The following is a 26,244-nucleotide window of genomic DNA, read 5'->3' on the forward strand; positions in this document are numbered from 1 at the left end:
GAGATTGGCATCTCGACAGCTGAAGGAACAGCAAAAAAATGGCAGGGAAAAATAGAGGCGAGAAACACAAGGGGTCAGATTTGGTGCAACTGAGATCTCCAGGAGGGCTGTAGGGTTGGATGACGTCACAGAGCTAATCAGGCATGAGTTTACGGAGGGATATAAAGAGATCGAGAACTTTAAAACAGAAGATTTAGTAAAACAGGAGCCAGTGTATCTCAGCAAGAACACGGTTTGAAGGCGATAGTTTGGAAGATGGGTGGATGACCTGGAGTGCATTGTTAAGCTGACATATGAGTGCAGCGCTCAGGGGGAGAGGGTCACGCCAGGGCACTATCCAGGCACTGTTTGGGTACTACCCTCTGGCACTGCTCCGGTATTAAGAAATGGCACTATTATCCTCAGCTGACTAAGTTGCTGGTGGGGCAGGCGAATCAGAGGCCACCCTCCCGCGATATATTGTGGGACCCATCCCTTGACATTTTTTTTCAAATCCCAGACTATTTGGCAGAGAAAGTCATCACTTCTTTAAGCTTTTGCCAATTTTGAGAGCCACCAAACTTCACTATCATGAATATTTCTGCTTTAAGTTATGTTCTCCAACAATTATGTAATCTTTATTTAATTGTGTAATCTATTGCACTTTCTCCTTGCACTTTTAGACATGTCAGGACAATGACTGCGAGATTGCCATCTTGTGCTATCGAAGGTTCTTCCTCTGCCAACTGATCATTTTCTGATCCAAGAGTCACTTCAGGACTTACCATCAGTGTTTGCACTGTACCGTCTTATTCTCCTCCGTCGCTCCATTCTGCCAATCCATGGACACCACTCCTTGCGCCATCATCCTGAACATTCAGCTAACATTTCAAACTTGCCAGTAGCTTTTCCTAGATGTCCCATAATTGTCACATACCCTAAACCCCTCTCCAGCACATAAAACCCAGGTGAGCATACTATGAAATTAGCCTGCAAACATGGTAGCTCTGTGTCCTGTGAGTCACGACCACTCAAATTTTAGCTGTGTAGCCCTTGATTGAATGTATTCAGATCCTCAGGACCAACATCACAAAACACATGAGCGCTTGAGATATTTGGCATCTCATTTACTCTATCAGTTGTTTAGAATTGAGATTTTGAAATTAATTCAGGTTAAGAGTGATTGTCATTTCTGAAACATTATCAGGTCTTTCCATTCCCTATGAGCTTTTCTTTTACATACATCAAATCTCCTGAATTAAATTCTGTCTCAGATGGTCTTTTGTAATGCAACATTCCCTGAATTTTTTCCAAGTCATCACTCCAGATAAAAAAACATCTATCTCTTTCCAGTACAACATTTAAGCATGAAGTAAAAATTGCACCCCTGCTGACGGGCTTGATGGCAGGGATATATCCTGTGGCACCCTGTCCTCCACCTACACTCCAGCCCCTACCACAATTACACTAGTAGTGAAGGTGGTGTCGACCAGTCCATCCAATGATGGTACCTGGGCAATTAATGTCCATTTAAGGTCCTCGCCTACTGTGATTTAACTAGCAAACGGAGATGCCCACACCAAGCACCCGGTCTTTCAGGTTTCAGGTGTGGATGGTGGGATCCCTCCTTACAAGCTGCAGGGGCCCATCAGAGACCCCGCTCACATTGTTAACTGCCAGGTTTCCCTCATCCATGTCCTCTCTGGGGCCCACCTGCTTGGCCCCAGGAAGATCTGCAAATCCTGGTTCAATACCACATGCCTCTATCCCAAAGGTTTGGAGGGCAGCCAGCTTCTGATTGGCCCACAGTTTTTAGTGATGGGACTTCCTGACCCTGAGGAATGGAGTGAAAATTCCACCTCCGGCCTACTAATGGCCAAGTAATTGTTAAATAGCTGCCAATTTAAACATTTTAAAAAATCCATACCTTGTATAATTCCATGCTCATTCCTGAAAGCTAGCTGGTAAAGGATAGAAATGGAACCAATCTTTACAGAGTTACGGAAGCATATAATTCCAAGACCAAAAGTCAGAGGCCAGAATTTTACTGCTCTGCCTGCCACAGGAATCAAACATGGGAAGGTCTGTTGAGCTCAGGCAGGATTTTATGGTTTCAGGACAAGCAAGGCTACAAAAACCTGCCCATAGTTTTAGTCTGTGTCTATGGGGATTCAGTTAATGCCCACCACCTGCATGTAATTCAAAACACAATTAACATACAATTAACAAAAGTTCTGATGAAAGTTTCAGCAGCAGATGAGCGAAAACTGATTGGAAGTGGGTAATTTTACAGAGGAATTAAGCAGTTTTAGCAAAAGGTGATATGAGGTTGGAAACTCAGCTGTGGTTAATGTCAAGGTTGAAAACAATCAGATTTACCAGAACCAAAGAATAGGAACAGAGATGGAATAGGTGGTAATAAACCCTATCGGGGAAATCAGGAGAAACTTCTTTGCCCGACAAGTGATTAAAAGTGGAACTTGCTGCCATAAGGAACAGTTGAGACAAATACTGTGGGTGCGATTAAGAAGCAAATAAATAAAAACAGGATGGAGCGAGGAATAGATGGGTTTACGAATAGGTTTCTATAAAGTAGGATTGGAGGAATGCTCACGTGCAATATAAATAGCAGCATTACCAGTTGGACCAAATGGCCTGATTATGTACTGTACGTTCTATGTAATTGTAGGTAAGTCTATGCAGTTGTATGGAGTTCTGTCATTGGAAAGCTCTATCTGTCGTGAGTCTTCTATATTACTTCTAGGTTTGTTGCAAGAGTATATCATGGTGAGAGTTAAACAAACACCAAATTCCAGGATATAAAGTTTAATAAGTACAAGCTAACTGAATAGTAGCACAGTAAGCAAGCAGACAAAGATCTATATTTACAAACAGGGCCACTGAAGGGATTTTAGCAACAGCATGTGTACAACCGAAACATTCATGAGGGGAACAGAACAAATCCTCTGACGTAGGTTTATAAATTGGCTTCAAGCCAATCAGGAGAAGTGCATGTACCACACTGACTGACCTCTCAATTCAGGGAAATGAATTCTCGACCTAAATACTTACACAGTCTTCTCAACTCTTCTGAGTCTATCTCCCTTTGTAGTGGGGACTGAGGACAACAGGCTTGTGTCTTCCCAATATTTAGCAGAAATTGCGGGTCATCTATGATATCAGACACTCAGCCTGACTGCAATGTGCAGAGGCAGTGCAGAGATTGAGACAGGAAGTGTGAGACAGAGCTGCATTTTGTCAGCAATGCATGATATAATGGAATTTTTGAATGTCTTTAGATGATGAAGCACTTTGTAAATGACAAGGAAGTGGCTAAGGATAGATCATGGAAATCTCCACAACTAATGGTGCAGATGCAGGAGCCATTGTTGGAGCATAGTAACTGAGAAGAGTCACACCATCCGCGTTGGAACAGTTGATATCCATAGAGAGAACTACAAGTCATTATGGTAGGAATTATGAAGTGTTTAGCACATTGGGAATGGCTGTTAGGTGACAGCCAGCTCCATCTCAGGAAATGAAATTTGCGATCCCGTATTTGTATTGTCATTTTTGTGCAAGTTTTGCTTTGAAAAACAGAGTCAAATGTATAATTTTTTTCTAATTTCCAGCAGAGAAATTTGTATGGTACAGAATCTATTTGAATTTTTCATTATTTCTTTGGAATTAGGATTCTATTTTTACCTAATGATGCGTGTAAATTGGAACACAGATTTCTACTGGTATTTTGCCCCATAATACCTATGCTTTCCATTCACGTTGTGGTTTGGGGGTTTCAGACAGTATGCATGCTGGGATAATGTAAGAACACATTTAAATAACTTGGAACGATGGGAATTCTGAAATCCAGTGTTTATATCTGCAAAAGAAACATTTTTTTTTAAACTTCAGCTGGTGGAAGTGTTTTACTTTGGAGCAGGCAGCCTAAAGACATGCTAGAATCAAATGTCTGCTGGACTAATGAGAGAGTTTTTGGTGCAAATTTTTTTTTGCTTTGCATCAGGAGAGAGTTGATCCTTATTTTACAGCAAGTGGAAAAATGATCCAACCCAACAAATTCAGAGGATGAGTTACAGTTTTTGGACCATCTTTTTTATTGATTTGATTTATTATCATCACATGTATTAGGATACATTGAAAAGTAATGTTTCTATATGCTTTAATAGTGCTTTTAAAAAGAACAAATCCACTGCTTATACTTCGAAGGTTCTTTAATATGGGAATGAACGTTTAATCCATCAAGTTGCAGCCTTTACAATTCTGCAGAGAAAATTGTTTGGGCTTGGAGAGTCAGTGGATGATGACCCTATTTTCTGTGGAGGCAGAGGAGTGAGGAAGGGTGCATCAGGAGTAGTTGGAATTAGAAGATTCCATAGTAATGACTCCATAGACAACAGAACTCAAATAATTGATGAAGTAAACTCTTCTATTTATTTGTTTCTCTATATAGCCATAGTCACCATTCCCAGTTGCAGGTCATGGTCCAGAATTCAATGCAAAACACATTCTGAAAGTTTGCATCATATCAGGCCTTAACCAGACTTCAAACTGCCAATGTAGGGGCATGGAACATGAATAGCTGAATACAAAATATGTGCAATTCCTCTTTAATTATCACCAAAATAATCATTGTTAATCACAACACTTCTTCTTCACACCATGAAGAGGTGTTTCTTTCTCTTATTCTAGTGGATCGCCTACCGGCAACCTGAGGGCAAATATTGCAAAAAATGACTGACTATTCTCGAAATTGCAACACCTATAATTAAATGAAACACCAGTTTCTGGAGCATGCACTGCCTAGAGAAATGAGTAGTTTTCCAATACAGTGAGAAAGAACAGTTTAAACACAGCCATAAACAAAGGGAACATTTGGGACATCATACTATAATTCTTAAGATTTATTGGAACCGAATGCATATTTGTATTTAGTGGGACATAACTATTAGAATGAATCCATTATCTAATACTCCGATTACATCTAATGTCTGGACTGGAAATTAATTCTGCTCATCTAAGAATCGTCATGCAAACAAATCAAAACAGGGTGAAATATTTCAACATGATCCCCTGATAGATCAGAGCCACATTTCCTCTAAGCTGCACAGCCACATTGTAAGCAGCAGCTTGCAACAAAAATCTCAGATATAAAATTAAGAATTGATGTTCCTTCACTTATTGTTTACAGAATACAGTTCTAAACCCTTGCATGTAGTGTTTCCTCATTTCACTCCTGAGAGGTCTGGTTCTAACTTTCAAGATCATGGGCATGATCTTCTCTCTCTTTCTGTTGGCCAAATCCTCTGTTCCCACTGACAACATATCCTTGCAGCAGCATGGGGTGGAATCAATGGGAAATTTCATTGACAGTGGCCAGGATCAGGAGGTCCAGCCAATGGTGCACCACATGCTGCTGCTGAGAACAACACCACGGGGAGGCCAGAGAATCCCGGCAACTATCACCTAATCCTAAATTACCAAGCAGCAGCAATAGCTTCTCTCTGTCTAACCTATTTGTTCCCCTTAATATTTTGAAAACTTCAATCAAATGACCACTTAAAATTCTGAATTCCAGGGAATGCGTAATCCAGGGAACCTAAGTGTAATCTCTCCTTGTAATTTAACCCTTGGAATCCAGTTTTCATTACATTCTCTCCAAGACCACTATATACTTTCTATGGTGTAATGGCCACAATGATGACAGCACTCTAGCTGCGGTCTAACCAGGACTTTGTATAGCTGAAGCATGACTTCTATCCACTTGATAGAAAGACCAGCATTCTGCAGTCTTGTCCATTTAATCTACTCATATTTCTAGTAGTTTTATGCTTCCGTCCACTCAGCTTACAATATTGCTTATCTATTTATCATTGGCAAATTTGGATAATTCCATTATCTAAGCCATTACTAACTGCAGTGAATAGTTAAAGTTCAAACAAAGGTTCTTGTGGGACATCAGTTATCACATTCTACCAATTAGAATACGTGCCCATTATCTTTATTCTGTCTTCTGCCACTCAGCCAGTCGCCTGCCCAGATCAATAATTTACTCCGAATTTCACGAGTTCAATTTTAGTCAACAATCTCTTATGTGGAACTTTATCAATTGCCTTTTAAAAGTCCATATAAATAACATCCATAGACATTCCCCTTTAGCCATCTCTTTAAAAAATTAAATCAAATTTATCATGCATGGCCTACCCTTTACAAATCCACACTGGTTCTCCCTGATCAGTTTAAAATATTTACACTGTTCAATCACCCTTTCCTTAATTATAGACTCTAGCAGATTGTTTACAACAGATGTTAGTTTAACTGGTCTCCGTCTATTCCTTTCTTAAATAGCAGAATAGCATGCAGGATTTTCCAATTTAAAGGAAAGGCTCCTGAATCAAGAAAACTTTCGAAGATTATGTATTTGCATTATGCTCATCTTTATCTTCTTGGGATGAAAGCCATTTAAATTTGTCACTCTTTGCTGTAGCTTTACTTACCTTATTTGCTGAATCCCTGTTCCCTGATCATTATTAGTTTCCTTGGAACGTCTGGCATGCTTACTTCTTCCTCTATTATAAATGCCAATGTGGAGTATTCCGCATGTCTGACATTTCCTTGTCATGTTTAGAAATAAGGGAATCATACCAAGGTGAATGGCTGGGATGCAAGAGAGTAAAATTTCAATGTGGCAAAAGCACCAGAGATAGAAGTGAAAATGGGTTAAACAGATTAATGGCTATAACACTATGATGGTAAATGAAGGGCAAAAGATTAACCTGTTGGGTGTCTGTTAGCAACTGAGATTTTCCATGGACCAGGTGCAAATGTCAGTGGTGTGGCAAACAGATGTGGTGAAGGGGAAGTGGGGGGTGGGGAGGGGGAAATATGACAGAAGAGGCCTGGGATGTGAATTGTCAATGATACATGGTCAGAAATGGTACTGATATTGATTTATTGTCACATGAATTGGGGTACAGTGAAAAGTATTGTTTCTTGTGAGCCACATAGACAAAACATATTGTTCATAGAGTACATAAGGGAGAAGGAATGGATAGGCTGCAGAATATAGTGTTGCACATACTGATAGGGTAAAGAGAAAGATCAACTTAACCAAAAATCTGATGGCGGCAAGGAAGGGGAGGAGGGGCCTAGCTTGCATGACGGACTTGTCTGCCTTCACAACCTTTTGTAGTTTCTTGTGGTCAGACCAGAAGCCATACTAAGCTGTGATACATCTGGAAAGGATGATTTCTATGGTGCATCTGTAGAAATGAGTGAGAGATGTAATGGATGAGTTTCCTTATATCCGAGAAAGTAGAGATGTTGGTGGGCTTTTTTAACTTTGCATCAGCGTTTTGCCAGTGATAAGACCATGGATCCAGGAAGGCCATGGGATGTAGCAAGATCAAGGCCAAGGCCATGATAACAGCTGGGTGGCCTTTTACAGAAGGAGAAATCATCAGGGAACAGAGAACTGTGAACTCAGAGGACAGAGACAGCAAGTGATGGAGATAAGAGATTGAAACTATTTTTTTTTGATGGTAAAATGTGCAAGAGAGAGGCCATGTGTTAAAAATAAAAATTGCAGTGTGAAGGCTACCAAACTTTTCAGCATTTCCTTTGACTGAAAGTATGTTATGTTCTGATGTAAATCTATTCTCAAATGTACTTTCGAAATAATTTGAAATATCCGCTATTAAAAAAAGTGAATCTTGACATTTTTGTCATCTAACTCACTTGCAAATTTCAATTTCACAAATTCTAACTTGTCAAATGGATTCTTATTCAGAATTCTGCAGAAACTAGAATGGGATTCGACAACAGAAATCCACAAGAGGGGAAATCTGCTCCGATAAACATTTTATTATTCAGCATGCTCAATGTGAAAAGGAATATTTCCAGACAAGTTGTTTTTAAAATGTTAAGTCATAATAAGTATTGTTCATTAATGTCAGTCCAGGACCATAAATATTTAAATTGATTTTGAAAAACTTTGTCACAATTCTGTTAGAAATGTGTGGAAACAGCCAAGTTCTATTCAAAGCGTAAGTCATAGACAAAATTAGATTGTGGATGATCTTAAAAATTAAATCAATTCTAAAACATAGCTAGTGTAGAAAACAGAGTCTTAAAAGGAACCAGGCGTAAAATATATGCTCAAAGCATGAACAAAGATATATTTTGTCTTTACTCAAGCTTTTATTTCTTGTTATTTGACCTTGGATTCACAGTAATCCTCCAGTGAATTGGAAACAGCGGAGGTAGCATTCAAGAAGGTAAAACCAATCTGGGCTTGTAACAAAAGCAGCAGAAGGTAAGTTCGTACTTTGCGTATTCCACAACAAGGTTATGGTGACCTAAAAAAAATTGTCCCCAATAACAATCAGGACAAAAATAACAGATGGTCCTGCTCCATGGCTTAAAAATGTAGGGCATAAAGTAGGACACTTTGATAACTTTGCAGTTGATCACTGATATTCATAAATCAAGCTACTCTAGATGTGTACTGCATCTGTGTCAAAATAAGAAACAGCAGGAATCTTCATGTGGATAGTAGCAAGTTACATTTGTCCAAGATGACAAAATTACTAGTAGAACAATTTCAAAGACCAGTCTGAATCAGGAATAGTGGTGGGTGGTCTCCTCCAATTGTATACCTTGACATGCCATCATAACTCCAATTTACCACTTGTTTCTCCATCCCCTGCCAATGCTCAATTCTTCATTCCCTGCCTTTGATGTTCTTTCCCTTCAGCCCATCACTTTTTTTTGTCTTACCAATCTAAGATATGCTATCAGTGTCGTAATGAGGCATTAATAATACACATCAGGGTTGGATGTCTACCCCAATTATGCTCATGAAGATCCAGTGAAATATAGGTCTTCCTAAACAATCTCAAAAATAGTATCTTGAATGACATAAAAAAGAGTCTTAAAAGGAACCAGGAGTAAAATGTACGCTCAAAGCATGAACGAAGATATATTTTGTCTTTACTCAAGCTTTTATTTTGTGTTATTTGACCTTGGATTCACAGTAATCCTCCAGTGAATTGGAGATGCCTCACAGAGTACAAGAAAGAAAAATGAACAGATAGCAAGGATGGGACTTACCTTACAACCTGCCATGTGTTTTGCAGCGGCGTGAGGCAGCCCGCCATTGGCCAGCAACAAGATCTTCTGGTTACATTGTTGTTAATGGGTTTCGCATTTAATGCACCCCTTGCCACCATGACAATCCTGGCAGGGGTGCACCATTGGCTAGAACGGAAGATCCCCACTGGCACAAACAACCGGAAAGTTCCAACTCAGATACCGTTGTATCAGGAGAAGGACTAGAGAAGGCAAACAAAGACATTGCCAGATTATGTTTGGCAAGGGTTTTTAAAAGTTTTTAATGAAAGTTCAATGGTTGAGATATTAAAGCTTCTGGAGTATGGGATGAGGGATACAAAATAGATCAGAGTTGGAATAAATAGAGTATAGCTGAAACATTTGGCTGGACGAGATCACAGGATGGAGCAAGATATTTGTAAGCAAAACTAAGATTTTGAAAGTCAACACATTAGGGCAGGGTGTCAATTTAGATCAATCTTGACAATGGGCAGGTATAGGAAGCAGCAGCAGGAGTTTTAAATGAGTTGATTTTAGAAGTAGGATGATATTCAGGTCAGCATAAGGTCATCAGAGAAGTTAAGTCCAAATGTGAAGAAAGGTTTGAATGACGATTTCAGCAATGCTAGGGCTGAAGTAAGGGTAGAGATACTGTAGAGGTGGACATAGGCGAACTCGATGATGAGTAAGATTTGACATTCAGCTCAAGATTACATAGGACGCTGAAGTTTTACAACATATAAAGTTAAGCTTCAGAAAACAGCCAGGATTTTGGGGGGCACGTAGCCTGTTGAGGATAATCACAGGCTCCGAAACAGATTTCTGTGATCTTTCAGTGACTTGTTTGCCAAGTGCACAACCAATGTGCTACCCAGCGATGGGATATTTCAGCTTTCACCCATTGTCTGTATTGAGTTCAGTGGTCTCTGCGGGGCAGCTTCTGGAAATCAATAATAAGATTCAGCATCCCTGTGACAAATGGTCACAGTTTTGAAACCATCACTTATCCACTGGTCTTGCTGAAAAACGCATGCATATGGATGTCAGAAATGAACAGGATCAGGTTTTGCTACACTGCACAGTGACACAGCTTCCTGACACTTGCTAGCGATGTTCATAAAAGAGGAAAAAAATTCACCTGATCAGGTACCAGAAAGGCAGCTGCAGAACAATAAGAAAAAGATGTGCAAATATTTAGCTGCTTTCACTAACTCAAAGCATCCCAAAATACTTTGCAACCAATATAATACTTCTGAGGTGTAATCACTGTTGTAATGTTGAAATCTGTATCTTAGCCCCCAAGTCTTCTCCATTGTCATAAAATAGAATCTCATAGAATCTTACAGTACAGAAGGAGGCCATTCGGCTCATCGAGTCTGCACCAGCCACAATCCCACGCCAGCCCTATCCTCATAACCCCATGCATTTAATCTCGCTAACCTCCCCCCCCCCACCGACAGTAAGGGGTAACTTATCATGGCCAATCTACCTAATCCACACATTTTGGACTGTGGGAGGAAACCACGCAGACACAGGGAAAATGTACAAACTCCACACAGATAGTGACCCAAGCCGGGATTCAAACCTGGGTCCCTGGCGCTGTGAGGCAGCAGTGTTAACCATTGTGCCACCACACAGCAAGCTTCCACAAACAGCAATGAGATGCTGACCAAGTAATTCTGTTTTGTTTTGTGACATTGATTAAGGAATAAATATTGATCAGGAGAGTGCAGATAACTCTTAGTCTTTTCTGAAATAGTGTCATGGGATCTTTCACAACCAACTGAAAGGACAGACTGATGGTACCACCAAAAGTGCATCATTCCCTCAATACTACTCTGGAGTGTCGACCTAGATTTCTGTGCTCAACACTACAGTGTGACCTGTACCCAGAACCTCTAAGTCAAGGGTGCTACTAACTGAGCCACAGCTGACACCTTGAATGTATAATTTATAAAGGTACTGCAGTCAGGAAAAGGGAGAAATTCAAAAACGTTTCTTCAGAAATCAAATCTTCAGGAAGCATCCAAAATGGTAGTCACAGCAAACAGATTTTAACTCAGTTCTGCTATAACAAATTCTGTCATAGTGATTAACAATACATAAATTTAATTCTTTCAATTTACTGGCACTTTCATTTCACAGGTCAGTACAGTCTTGTTAATTGTAATTAACTTTTTTGATAAGCATGCTTATTTTGTTCTCAGTAAGAATGTTTTATTTGAAGTGTAGGATAAGCTAAGCTGAAGAGGTCAATACTGGAATCAGTTGACATTTTCATAGCATGTACTCCTTGTGCAGTTTATCTTTGTCAAATGTTGCATAAAAATAGTTGTTAATTCTTAATGCTTTCTGCATTAATAAATAAATCATGATTAGTCTTAATAACAGTAAGAAGTTGGCAGGTCATAGACAAACATGAAAATGACTAAATTATTTGGCTTGATTTTGAATTACACAAGAAAAGGCAACAACAGCACATTACAATTATCATCTGTGAATAAAGCAGTAACAGAACAAACAGGGAGTTTATGAAATGTAGCCAAATGCTCAGTGTTCCAGTTCTGACTAAGAGTAATGGGAATAACTGTTACATTGCTTGCTCAAATTAGGGAAAGAGGAGCTTTGCACATATATTCAAACATGTGCAGAGTTTTGCTCTTCGGTTTCCATATACTGGTGGAAATTCTGAAGTCATGCATTGATTGAGCCATAGCTTTCAAGTTTCTTTCTTTTAAGTTAATAGGTTGGCTGTGGTTAATATGTAGTTCAGTGTGGTGTCAACACTAATCCCAAAGCACTTGCTCCCCAAGCCCTCTCCTAAAGATACCAAATTTTAAGTGAGGTAAAGTTCCCCATACCCAGTATCTCCTCTTCAAGTGTGAATCTGGATGGTGAGCAACAGTGTCAGGAGTACTGCAGTCATCCAATCCTGCAGTCCACAGAGGGCAGTTCGTAATTTGCAAGGAGAGCCCCAGAAGGTTCCTCCACCCTGGAGGATTAACCCAGAACAGAAAAGTGATTGAATCTTGAACCTTATGGTCTGCAGAGAGTTCAGTTATTTACTCTTTTCATGGTAAAATTTCCCTACGTTTATGTTCCATTCCTCTTGCAATAAATAGCAATATTTGCCTTCCTAACCATTTCTTGTAGCTGCATGTTAACTTTGTGTCATTCATGTACCTGAACACCCAGTTCCGCTTGGACTACCTATTTCCACAATCTCTCTCCACTGAAATCCACTGAAATAGTATAATCTTTCTATTCCTCTTGCCAAAGTGGACAAGTTCACATTTTCCTAAATTATACACTCAAAATCTTTTGCTCAATTACTTCATTTGTCTGTTATCTCCTTGTAGACCTCTTGGGTCGAATTCTCTACTGTCCCTGCCAGTGGGTTCAGTGAAAGATGGGGCAGAAATTGGCTGGAGGGCCAGAATTGATTTTGCATCGGCAGTGATTTCCTGTGGAATCTCCTGCTGATGCTTGCCATGACGGATTAGGAAACCTGCTGGAGGCCTCATGAAACTGATTTACACCCCACTAATGGGAAGCAGGTGAAAGCCTGACCAGAATCTTCCTTCCACGCCTGATTTTCTGATATTCCAGCAGGAACAAGTTTGAAATAATGTGGTGTGCAGAAATCAGGACTTTCCTGAAGCTCTGGAGTTTGGAGCAGAAGCCACCAATGGCCTGGTACCTGGGAACATCACAGTAAATCGGTGGTGGGGGCATCTATCAGGTGAATCTTCCAGGAGGTTCAACTTCCAGCTTCAGATTGTTCCTGGCAATCCATCTCCTTTTCAGGACGTCCATCGTGGGTCAGTGATGTTGGGCGCCTTTTAAATATGGCACCCTGATACGATGACAGAATTCTATCTTGGTGCAACCAACAAATTTAACTACCATACAGTCAGTCCCTTCATCCAAGTTACAGCTTGCCAACCTGAAAATGACCCATTTCTCCCTACTCTGCTTACTGCTGGCTAACCAATCCTTTATCCATGCTAATATGTTAACACCTAAACTGTGCTTTCATCTTGTGTAGTAACTTTTGAAGTAGTACCTTATTAAATACCTTTTGGAAATACAAGTACACTGTGTACACGTTTGCCTTTGTCCATCTTGTTTGTTATATCTTCAAAAAAACTCTAATAAATTTATTAAACATGATTTCCCTTTCACAAAACCATGTTGACTCCCATTTTGATTTTCTAAGTATCCTGCTGGATTCCAACAATTTCCCTGTGATAGATCCAAAGCTTCTTTACTCTTTGCCTAAAAAATACTAAAAGATTATAACCAATGCCTCTGTTATCTCTACAGTCACTTTCTGCAACACTGTAGGATGAAGACTATCTAGTCCTGGGGACTTGACAGCCTTTAGTTTTAGAACTATAGAATCCCTACAGTGCAAAAGGAGGTCATTTGGCCCATTGAGCCCACACCAACTGCATTCCCACCCAGGTCCTATTCCCTTAACCCAATATATTTACCCTGTTAATCCCCTTGACGCTAAGGGGCAATTTTAGCTTGGCCAATCAATCTAACCCACACATCTTTGGAATGTGGGAGGAAACTGGAGCACCCGGAGGAAATCCACACCAATACGGGGAGAATGTGCAAACTCCACACAGACAGTGACCCGAGGCTGGAATTGGACCCAGATCCCTGGCATTGTGAAGGAAGCAGTGCTAACTGCAGTGCCACCATGCCACCCAACATTCTTGCCCTGGTGATGGCGATTGTTTTAGGTTCCTGCCTCCCTTTCACTCCTTGATTTTCAAGTATCCTTGGGAAGTTTACTAAATCTTCTGTAGTTAAGATGGACACAAAGTATATGTTCCATGCCTTCTTCTTTTCCTTGTTTAATCTTTGGAATTCTCTATCCCACAGGCTCATGGATGCTCCATTGTTGAATACAGTTATGGCTGAAATAGACAGATGTTTTGAATCTCTGGGAATTAAGGGATATGGGAATGAGCAGGAAAGTGGAGTTGAAGTCAAAGATATGCTTTCGTTGTGTTGAATGGCAGAGCAGGCTCGATGGGCTGACTAGTCTGCTCCTGATCCACTGAGCCTCTCAGACCTTCAGAGCTCCCACTCAGCGTTCCTTCAGGCCATGCACCTTGGCAGTGCCAATAGTGCTCTGCCCTTGGCACTATCGGCCCCAAGGGAGCTCAAACAGGTAGGTCCAGTGGACATTTGCCTCTCTGCTGCTGCCAGACTACAGAGGATGGGTCCCTCAAGGGTCCTGGGGGTTGGGTGGGTTCAGGCTGGGGGGAAAGAGTTGACCTCTCCACTTTCTCCTAAGATGGGGTGTCATGGCTAGACCCGAAGATCACCTCTAGCGTGGTGATTTGAGGCAGTGCTGTGATCAATTTCTGCATTCATGTCTGTCAGCTGTGCAAATTTTGAAGAGGCGTGGTCATTTTAACCTCCATACCCCCGGTCATCTAACAGAATTTCAAGAAATTGCAGCACTCCATTCTGCAGCAGAGATTTTCCTTTCTCTTTGTTAGAAGCTGCAGCTGAGTGTAGGCCCCTTTGAAGATCTTTGCTAGAGAGGTGTCAATTTCACCAGATTGGGGGAAGGTGGGGGTGGGGGAGGTGAGAGGGAAATGGGGGGAGGAAATGGGGTGGGGGGGGAGGGGGGTGTTCCCTTCAGCACAGCTATGCATTCAGCCCCAGTGTATGTACACAGCTTTGATTTGAAGCTGCTGAGGCTTCCCAGCATGCTGAAATCATTGAAACCTTTTCCATTGCACTTGAAGCCTTTGGTCAATAACAAATGCAACACCAGGTAAAAGATTCAGCTGCAAGCTCAATGGATTTCTATCATTCTCCATCCACCTGTATTTATTTTTATCTCCCTTCATGGTTGAATGCAGCTCAAATACTCCATTGACCCTGACCACAATGTTGACAGAGCTTGCTAAGCCTGCTTGACGATTTGTGTTTAACTTCCTCCCCCCACCAGGTGAAATTGACATCCCCTCTCTCTGATTCATTTTGATAAGAAGGATGCGGAGAGACAGTATAAATAAAAGATATGACTCTAAAGGGAGTGAAGAGCAAAGCAACCTGGCTGTATATATGCATATATCATTGAAAGTGGCAGGTTGGTTTGAAAGCATGATTGATAAAGCATGCAGACTTCATTAATAGGGACACAGAGTACAAAAGAAAGTTATATTAAATTTGTGTACTATACAGGTTTGGCCTCAACTGGAATACTACATCCAGTTCTGAGCACCACACTTTAGTAAGAATGTGAACACATTAGAGGAAGAAAGGAAAACATCCACAAGGATGATCCAAAGGATAAGAACATAAGAAATAGGAGCAGGAGTAGGCCAACTAGCCCTTCAAGCCTGCCCCGCCATTCAATAAGATCATGACTGATCTGTCGTGGCTCAGTTCCACATTCCCGCCCTCTCCCCATAACCCTTAATCCCCTCTCTTATCAAAAACCCATCAACCCGCGTCTTAAAAATATTTAGCGAGGCAGCCTCCACCACTTCAACGGGCAGAGAATTCCAGAGATTCACCACCCTTTGAGTGAAGAAGTTCCTCCTCAACTCCGTTCTAAACCGCCCCCCCCCTTTATCTTGAGGCTGTGCCCCCTAGTCCTACTATCCTTTCTGAGTGGGAAGAGTCTCTCCACCTCTATCCCATCCATCCCATTCATCATCTTATACGTCTCAATGAGATCTCCCCTCATTCTTCTAAACTCTAACGAGTACAAGCCTAATTTATTCAGCCTCTCCTCATAGCTCAACCCCCTCAACTCCGGCATCAGCCTAGTAAACCTCCTCTGCACTCCCTCCAAGGCCAAAATATCCTTGCGTAAGTACGGCGCCCAAAACTGCACACAGTACTCCAGCTGCGGCCTCACCAATGCCCTATACAGCCGCAGCAAGACCTCCCTACTTTTATATTCAATCCCCCTCGCGATGAAGGCCAGCATCCCATTCGCCTTCCTGACCACCTGCTGCACCTGCAAGCTGGGTTTTTGCGACTCATGCACAAGGACCCCGAGGTCCCTCTGCACCGTCGCCTGCTGCAGTTTTTCTCCACGTAAGTAATAATCCTTCCTACCATTATTCCTACCAAAGTGGACCACCTCGCACTTGCCAACATTAAATTCCATTTGCCCAGCCTATCTAGATCCTTCTGTAGACTCTCACCACCCTCCGCACAATTTGCCTTTCCACCAATTTTGGTGTCATCAGCAAATTTCGACACCCTACACTCGGTTCCCTCCTCCAGATCATCTATATAAATGGTAAATAGCTGAGGCCCCAGCACCGACCCCTGGGGCACTCCACTAGTCACCATCCGCCAATCCGAATAGCACCCATTGACCCCCACTCTCTGCCTCCTATTTGACAACCAGTCCTCTATCCACGCTAACACCCTACCCCCAACTCCATGTCCCCTGACCTTCTGCAATAACCTCTTGTGAGGTACCTTGTCAAACACCTTCTGAAAATCAAGAAAGACCACATCCACCGGCTCTCCTCTATCCACCGCCCTAGACACATCCTCATAGAACTCCAGTAAATTTGTCAGACACGACTTCCCTTTTAGGAAACCGTGCTGCTTCTGCTCTATCAAGCAGTTCCCCTCAAGATGCCTCGCTATTTCCTCCTTGATGACGGATTCTAACAATTTACCTACAACAGACGTTAAACTAACAGGCCTATAATTCCCCGCCTTTTGCCTGGCACCCTTCTTAAACAACGGCGTAACATTAGCCGTTTTCCAATCTTCCGGCACTTCCCCGGAATCCAGCGACGTCTGGAAAATAACCACCAAGGCATCCACTATCACCTCCGCTATTTCTTTCAGGACCCTCGGATGCATTCCATCCGGTCCTGGGGACTTGTCCACAATCAGCCCCTCCAGTCTGCCGAGCACCACCTCTCTAGTAACAGTAATGTCATCGAGACCCTCCAGTCCTACCACCTTTCCATCGCTAACATCCGGCAAATTATTCATGTCCTCCTCCGTGAAGACCGAAACAAAAACAAAAAAAGGAAATTCGTTTACACATATTGGAGAAGTTGGGACTGTTTTCCTTGGAGAAGAGTAGGTTGGAAGGAGATTTGATAGAGGTATTCAAAATCATTAGGAGTCTGGACAGAGTCTCAGGGAAGTGGTGGCATAGTGGCATTATTACTGGACTAATAGTTCAGAGACCCAAGGTAATGCTCTGGCTACTTAGGTTTAAATCCCACCATGGAATGTGGTAAAATTGGAATTCAATAGAAGTCTTGAATTCAACATTGAATGATAACCATGAAACCATTATCAATTGTTGTAAAAATCCATCTGATTCACTAATGTCCTCCAGGGAAGGAAATCTGTTATTCTTATCTGGTCTGGTTTACATGTGACTCCAGAAGCACAGCAATGTGGTTGATTCTTAAACGCCCTCTGAAATGGCCTAAGCAAGCCACTTAGTTCAAGGGCAATTCGGGATGGACAATAAATGTTAGCATTGCCGGCAACACCCAGATCCCATGAACAAAAGTTTTAAAAAACTGTTCCTTTTGGTAGAAGGATTGGGAGCAAGAGGGCACAAATCTAAATAATTGGCACAAGAATCAATGGCCACATGAGAAAAATAGTGTTTAGGATCTGGAATGTAGTGCTGCAAAATGTGGTAGAGGCAGGTTTAATCAAGGCACGCAAGAGATAATTGGGTTATTATTTGAAAAGGAAGATTATGCAGGTCTACTAGGAGGTGCGGGGAGTAGAATTAGGTGAATTATTCCTTTCGAAAGCCAGTACAGAAACAATTGGCCAAATGGTGGGCTAAATGCTATAACCATCCTATGATTCTGTAAAAATAACATTGTGCAGTAAAAGATTCTGAACTAGAACTAGCCTCAAATGCAAGAATAGATTATCTGATCCTGCCCCCGCAGAAGTGTTCCACAGTAACAAGTGCCCGGTCTATTTCACCTGTCAATCACTCACTTTGAAGCTCTGCCATTGTAAACAACAAACCAGTACTCAGTGGTTGTAGAACTCTATGAACCTGATCACCCTACTGCCTCTTCGCATAACTTCTTAAAACATATTTTTATCTTGTTACATTTTAGTGCAGATTTCACTTTAAGTGGTATTTAAATGATTTTTATTTCTGAAGGATTTGTCATATTTTATTATCTATGGCCACATGAGTTCTAATCAGCAGGATGTGCTTGATTCCCTCCTGACTTTTCATCTGCTCTGCCAATACAATAATTCATAGCCACTTTGAGTCTATTATAAAATAACTTGTAAAGTTCTCAAACAAATATAGGCATATACTTAATACGTGCCCTTAAGTGATGCAAACTGGAATTGGGTCTTAAGAACATAGGAATTTGATACAGAAAAAGGCCATAAGGCCCCTTGAGCACTGGTTGCTCTTTAAGCTCGATGATAGCTCTTAATTCCCTTAAAATCCAAAAATCTATCAAATACACTCAATGATGAAGCATACACTGCTCTCTAAGGTCAAGAATACTAAAACAATTTGCAATCCTCCCAGTAAAGTATTTCCCTTGGCTTCAGAGCAAGGGAACAGTTAATTCTGACTGTGAATTTAAGTTTTTGACTCTTCTCTCAGGGAAACATTTACCCTGTCAAGCTCTCTCAGAACATCATACATTTCAATGAGATGACATTCCATTCTTCTAAATTTGACAAGTGCATATTGCAAGAAACAATTTAGTGAAGCCTCATTGCATCCTCTCTAACCCTCTTGCCATAAAAGCCATCATCGCATTTGGTTTCCTAAAAGCCTGATGTAACTGCATGTTAACTTTCTATTTCTGTGCACAAGGATATCCAAATTCCTTGGTGCACAAACATTTAATAGTTTTTCATAATTTAAAAACTATTGTACTTTGCTTTTCTACCTCCCAAATATCTGTAACGTTTCCACCTAGCTTTGTATTGACAGCAAACTTGGATACATTGACCCTTGACTAGGGAACATTTCAAGCAATAATGCAAAACCAGAAGAGCATGAATTAAAGTAGAACGAGTTCTTTTCTTGTAGATAACCACATACTGGAAATACTTCTTTGTTTACACTTGTCTGTCAATGAGCCAAAGAATCTTATCTCATCACTTCTCGAAAGTGCATAAAACAAAGGCCATTATATTGAGCGAGAGGACATCCAAGTGAGAAGAGAAGGAAACTACTTTCCATTGCATTAATTTTACAAAATAAACCACTTGTCAAAAGCAATGGAATACCGAAAGCTGTTGTCTAAAAGCTCTTTAAAAAATAGTGTCATTTGTAAACAGGTAATTACTTATCTATGTTTTCCTCAAATCCCTCAGAGACATTGGACCTGGTTTCTGCTGTGTCACAATGTGGATGGCTGGGCTTTAAGAATGTTGTGTAGGACTCTAGTCTGAGTTTCGTGCCTCTATTCCCATCAACATTAGCTGACCAGTCAATCAATTATAAGATCGTATTACAGGATTCAATTGACATAGTAATATTCAAATCTTAACACTGTTTAATGTAAAAGAGCACCGTTTCTATGTAGGTGCAGTCTCATGGATCTAGTGGTCATTTACATTTTCTAATCAAAGCCCTATCAAAAATCTCTGAATTAAGAGCATTTTTAATTTATCATGCAACACCAACTCCAGCCTAGAGTTCTCACCGGTTCATGACTGCTAGGAGAGGTGTGAACTACATCCGTTGTGCAAACAGACTCAACCTGACCTCATGTAAATAGCACAGAGTTTGAAATGCCAACTCTTGCAATACAGCTGGCAATGTTAGGAGTGCTGCATGCAAGTTTGCAACTTGCAGTGTTATCTTGCTGTGCTAAAAATAGCCAATGATGAGCAATGCAACAGATGGCTATGTGTTCCATTACTGCAATGGCTTTAGTGTATTCTGTTCATTCTTGGCGTCGCTGGTGTGAATGATCAGAAAGTTGCGGTCAGGGTGGCATAGTGGCACAGTGGTTAGCACTGCTGTCTCACAGTTCCAGGGACCTGGGTTCAATTCCAGCCTTGGGAAACTGTGCGGAATCTGCACACATTCTCCCTGGTCTTCATGGGCTTCCTCCCACAATCCAAAGACTTGCGGATTAGGTGAATTGGCAATGATAAATTTCCCCTTAGTGTCAAGGGGATTACTGGGGTAAATACATGGGGTTGCAGGGATAGGGCCTGGGTGGGATTGTTGTTAGTGAAGGCTCGATGGGCTGAATGGCCTCCTCCTGCACCGTAGAAATTCTATGTCATTCAGATGCATAAATGAATGATTTTTGTCTTTCAAGGATATGAAATTGGTAGGCAAATAATAATGACCATCAATGACTCTCCAAAATGACAAGCCAGCATTCCAGCCTGGGACTGCCTTCTTTCAGTTCCTGAAATCAGGTTTCATGCTGCTTTTAGGAACCTAATGCCATTTTTGTGGAACTTTAAAGGGATCACTGAAGGTTGCTCCAAAACATACAAACCTATTTCTTTTTAAATGGAAGATGAATAATCCTGTATCCGTTCTGCCTGCTGCAGCAGTCACCCTCTATCCAGCTAACTGCCTTAAACGTGACCTTCTGGCTTGGATCCACAGAATACATTTCCGAGCCCTTTGCAGATGAGTGGCTGCCTGTGAGCACAACTTGCTGTCATTATCTTGACAAGGTCCTGCCACCAAAATGGCTCAGGCCTCCCACCACTATGATAATGTACACATGTTTATGCTGTGATTGACATTAAATCAGGTCCAATGTACTTAAGCACAATGCATACAATGACAAAAAATAACATACTTTCCTCACAAAATTGGTGCCCCTTGACAGGCTACAATATCCTCCAGTTGGTGACTAATTCATAGAATCCTACAGTGCATCAAGTCCACATGGATTCTTACCCAGGCTTCCTCCGTAACCCCATGTATTTACCCCACTAATTCCCAGAACCTATAATTTTGGGATACTAAGAGGCAATTTAGCACAGTCCTAGGTCAGCCAGAGATTGAATAATTTACAGAGACCCCACCAAATCCTTAATTTTTTAATCCCTCTATGGCTGACCACCTCCCCCCCCACCCCACCGTGCAATCTTTCTGCAACCTCCTCCAGCAACATATTATCCCCAAATCTCACTGTTACTTTGACTCCAGCCTCATGACCAACCTATTTGCTTTCATCCCAACATTGGTATTTTGTGTATTCAATCATTTGGGCCTTACTTTCTGGGATTTACTGTCATATACCCTCTTTTTGGCCAAGCTGAGGTGAAAAACAGAATACGCTGTTGAGGCTTTACATCTTGCATCCATCAGGACAGTGCAGAAGAATACCAATAGTAAAGGGAACAACAATTTATACTATATGAGAAAAGAGTGCTGATTGGTTGGCTAGTGGATTCTGATTGGTAGAGAGGTTACCAAGGAGAATGCACCTGGAACAGTTAACTGCCAAGCTTGCGCTCAAATTCAAACCGAGCATTCTGATTGGTCAAGGCACTGCCAAAGGGAATGAACCAGGAAATGGCAGTTCCCCCAAATTTTTGATTTGTTGAAAAAAGAATGCAGAGGCATGCTCCTTCTGTCTGAGAAGCACAGGGCTGTGTGTGTGAACTTATGTGGCTTCTAGCTTGCATAAGAAAACCACGTTACATGCACGATGAAAAGCCTTGACAACATGTCTCTTTTTTCAGTCATACTCAAGTCTGGTACTACCAAACAATTATAAACTTGGAATCATTCCTCGTAATCTGTTTCTTTCTGATGAACAGCAACAGTGACAATGGCATTGCAATATCTATTACTGCACCTTGAGTGACATTAGGACATAGTGGCCCAGGCAATGGCCTAATCCAACAATCAACATTAGACACATCAGTGGGGTGTTGTCATGCAAGTCCGACCCCATTGCAATTTTCAAACAATTGAAGGACCTTCTGCTAAGGAGAAGGTATTCACACAAAGCTCAGCTTTGCAGTAAGTCACAACTGTACTTGTATCATTATTTAAAGGGCACTTGCAGATAAGTGGTTGGATCATTGGATCTTTGTGACATACATTACTGATTTCTCCAGAGTGTTGTACTTCTGTGGGAGAAGTTGTTGAAGGTTTTTTTCTGGACTTGAGGAACTCCTTAGAAGGCAGATGGTCTGATTAAAATAGGAGCAATTATAGTACTTTTTAATAGTGATGGAGGAAGAAAAGCAGGAACAGTAGCAACAACATGGAGAACCATAACTGCTGAGAAGACAGCAGGAATCTTGCAAGAAAGCAAGAATATGACTGCATCCAGCACTTACGGTTATATACCACAACTTTTTGATGGAGTAATTAGTGCAAAGGCCATGAAACTGTAACTGCACAGTGTCACCCACTCCAGTCTGACCTGATCCAACATATAATGAGGGTCATGCTTTGCCAGTGATTGTCAAGATGACTATGGCCCAAACTCCTTTGCCTCTGTGTCCTTTCTAGCTGCAGCAAATGACATGGTGCCTAACAGCTAATCTGTCCATTCCTGTGTTTGACAGGCAAAAAATGCCTTATTTCAAAAGGCAGCAAGTATAGATCTTTCTCCATGGAAAGCAGAAGCTAATCTGCGTGGACTGTTTGCTTCTGTGGGATCACAAAGTGAAAAGGACAATAGATTTTATACAGGTGCTGATGTCCTCACAATGAGTGTAAGACAGAGTGCACAGGAAGGTCAGGTTTTAAAGAGCAGTGAAGTGTTAGCACAGTGACATTTGCTGGGAAAAAAGAGCAAATGTAGCTCATGCCTCCCAATGAGGGGTCCACATACAATAATTTGACCTCTCACAGTTTTTATCAAGTAGATCTTCCAATTGTCCCACACATTGGCATCAAATATCTCCATATGTTTTCCATTACCACAGTCACCGTCACACTGGATCAAAAACTACTTGAAATTGCTTGTTGGCATCTGTACCAAAGAAGTCTGCAATTTCTTGCATCGAGCCAACTTTGTAGTATTTCTTCAACTGGAGAAGTTTAAGCTCCCACAAGAACAGGCTAATTTCAGGCTGTTTCTATTGTAATGTGATCCTTTAGGGCAGTAAAACAGAAAGACCTTCCTTGAACCTTTTCACTATTATTTTAAAGATGGAGAACATTTTTATTGTAGCGCGGTGAAACAGAATCATTTGTGTGACCTCAAACTGGACAATTGTCATTCAAACCTGACATTATTTTCCAACATAAAGAAAACATTTAAAAAGTCGCATTTACCTTTTCCAGATGGAAAGAAGCACTCCATCTCCACGCTGCTACGTGAATGAGAAATGCAGAGCGTACTGCTGGGAACCAAACCTTCTAATGGAGGACTTCTATCTGTCGTACGCACTAAGCACCAGCCAGGTCTTTCACTCGGTCTCTCCAATAGCTCAACAGTCTGTCCTATTTGGATGCTGAGTTCACTGCTGTTGCCGGCTAAGAAGTCTTGTAACACTACGGTCAATTCACAGCCTCCAGAAAGCTGTTGGGGAAACAAAGACGTTTTGAGATAATGACAAGTGTTTGGATTACAATAACATAACATGATAATAACAATTTGGCAAAAAGGATGAAATCTTTGAAGATTATAGGATTTCCATTACATCGAGTTTGTTCTTTTTCAAAATTTTCCGTTGAAATCAAATAATGTTTCTCTTTGTGTGAACCAGTGCTCACGGACCTGAAACATTAACTCTGTTTTTCTCTCCATAGACATGCCAAGTGCTTCCAGCATTTTCTGCTTTACTTCAATACTAAATCAACATGTTTCAAAGGTTCAATAACTTTCTTCAAGCACAGCTGACCAAGCAAAACTGACAATGTAAATGGAAAGCATGAGTTTTAGTAGCTGTATGGACTAAATTGTTCCATTTCTATAATCAGGTTGTTGAATTCCCCATTGGTGAGCTCGGCAACCATTTCCCTCTCTGGAAGTATCCTAATCCTGCAAGTCACACATTTTATTGTCCCTGTTTCAAAAATCATTTGAGGTTGTATACTGGTATCCGCACACATTGATGTTTGCAGTCAATTGCATCAAGCCAAAATGTCTGCATTTTTTCAACAGAGGAAGTTTAGACTGTCATAAGAAGGGGTCAATTTCAAGCTGTTTCTGAATAACATGATCCTTTGGGGTAGTGTCTTTATAGAAATAACTTTGTTGATCAGGTAACTGATTCTCCCACTGTTGATGACATTCATAGCGCATTAAAGCTGGCAACATCCCACAGATTTGTAAGTCCAGATTTGGGACCCAGATACGGTACTGAGTTGCATTGATCTGATAAGGTTTATTTTAACAACTGCTTGGGTTGCTAGTTTCTGTTCAAGCACAGTTTGCTGAGACTATATCTTACTTTGAAAATCTTATTTAAATTGTCAGGATTACAATTCAGAGACCCTTTTTTAAAACCCACATAAAATGAAGCACACTTAATGGGTAACTGTGAAATCCATGATTTAACTTGTCAGGCTAAAGTAGCAGTCTCTGAAAATCAACAGCAACTCCAATGGAACCCTATTGTAACCTTGGCAACAACTCACTGGAATCAGTTTGGGATCCAGATGGACCCGGTTCCAGCATTAAACCACAGTTTCTAAGATGGCCTTTTGAGGGTTGAACCCACCTATTTCTATAAGACCATCAATATAAAGGAGGGTTAGACCTTCCTACAATATGGGGATATGGTAGCATAGTGATAAGGTAACTGGACCAGTAATCCAGAAGCCGTCTCTGTCAGGACAAAGCACACCACAGCAGCTGGTAGAGTTTAAATTAATTTAATACATCTGGAATATAAAGTTAATCTCAGTAATAGTGACGATGAGGACTATCATCAATTGTTGTAAAATGTCCTCCAGGGAAAGAAATCTGTTGCCCTTACTTGGTCTGCTTTACATGCGACTCCAGACCCATAGCAATGTGATTGACTCTTAATTGCCCTCTGAAATGACCCAGCAAGTCATTTAATTCATGGGCAATTAGGGGTGATTCACAAATGCTCAGCTTGCCAGCAACACCCACAACCCGTAAAAGAATAAGAAATAAAATTGCAAAATTGCAGGTCTATTCTATTCATACTACATGATAATTTGATTACTTTTCGACATATCACATTAAGTGCCAGTCTCTCATCACCTACACTGGTTCCTGGTCTAGCAAAACCTCACATTTGAAATTCTTACCCTTATGTTCAATCTCTCTACAGTCTTGCCCTTCCCTATCTCTGTAACTTCCCCCAGCTAATGTTGGCACAATGTAGTGGACTTTGTGGAAAATGGATCAGATATGTTAGCCGTTCTCTCCGTTCTACACCATTTAACTGGCATTAAAATCTGTTTTTACTGAACAGAATATAAATTTAGATAAGCAGTTATAGAGGGCATTTGTGTGTGTGTGTGTGCACGTGTGTATGTGTGTGTTTGTGTGGATGGGTGGGGGAGGTTGAAATTCAGGTGCTAACTTCAATTATCCACTTAATTTATTGAACTGAATCTATCCTAAAGTGGCCAGTTCATGGAGTGAAATCAAGTTGCATTCTCACATCCTCCAGATGTGTGGCTGTACAGGATCTGGCACATTACTAACTGTCTGATACTAATCATATTCTGAAAGACTCTTGTCAGTCATCAAACTCAAATCCTCTTCCTGCTTAGCCACCAACATTGATGTCTTATCACATTCCAAATACTAGTACATTGTGCCTTATTCCACATTTTTCCACATTAAAATTCATCTACCTCAAGTGGTCCTTTCTACTTATTATCTATTCACAATGTTTTCTGCACATCAGTGAATTTAGAATACCAGGGAAACCATAAATTTCAGTGGAATCAGAGGAAGCAGTTCAAGAGTACGCATTGAGTTGGATAAAATGCATGTCCGAACAATGGCATAGGAAATATAATGATGTGGAGATGCCTGCGTTGGACTGGGGTAAACACAGTTAGGAGTCCCACAACACCAGATTAACTTGACGAAGGGACAAAGCCCGTAAGTTAGTGGCGTTTACTATCAATTAAACCTGTTGGACTTTAACCTGGTGTTGTGAGACTTCTTACATAGGAAATATAATGCAGAGAAGTATAAAATACTGTATGCATGCTGGGAAATGGGTGCCAAT

The 26,244-nt window shown here is 41.0% G+C and overlaps 1 protein-coding gene across 3 annotated transcripts in view; it reads right to left on the bottom strand.

The window, feature by feature from the left end:
• kalrna (kalirin RhoGEF kinase a) overlaps positions 1-26,244 on the bottom strand; it is a 754,589-nt gene that overhangs the window by 151,351 nt on the left and 576,994 nt on the right. For all 3 annotated transcript variants that reach the window (XM_080199056.1, XM_080199055.1, XM_080199058.1), the window contains exon 34: positions 23,357-23,603. In XM_080199056.1, the coding sequence (XP_080055182.1) occupies positions 23,357-23,603 (247 nt within the window). The remainder of the gene's footprint in view (positions 1-23,356; positions 23,604-26,244) is intronic.

This window comes from Carcharhinus amblyrhynchos, chromosome 11, assembly GCF_965287045.1.
Source record: "Carcharhinus amblyrhynchos chromosome 11, sCarAmb.v2.hapA, whole genome shotgun sequence".
Classification (NCBI taxonomy): domain Eukaryota; kingdom Metazoa; phylum Chordata; class Chondrichthyes; order Carcharhiniformes; family Carcharhinidae; genus Carcharhinus; species Carcharhinus amblyrhynchos.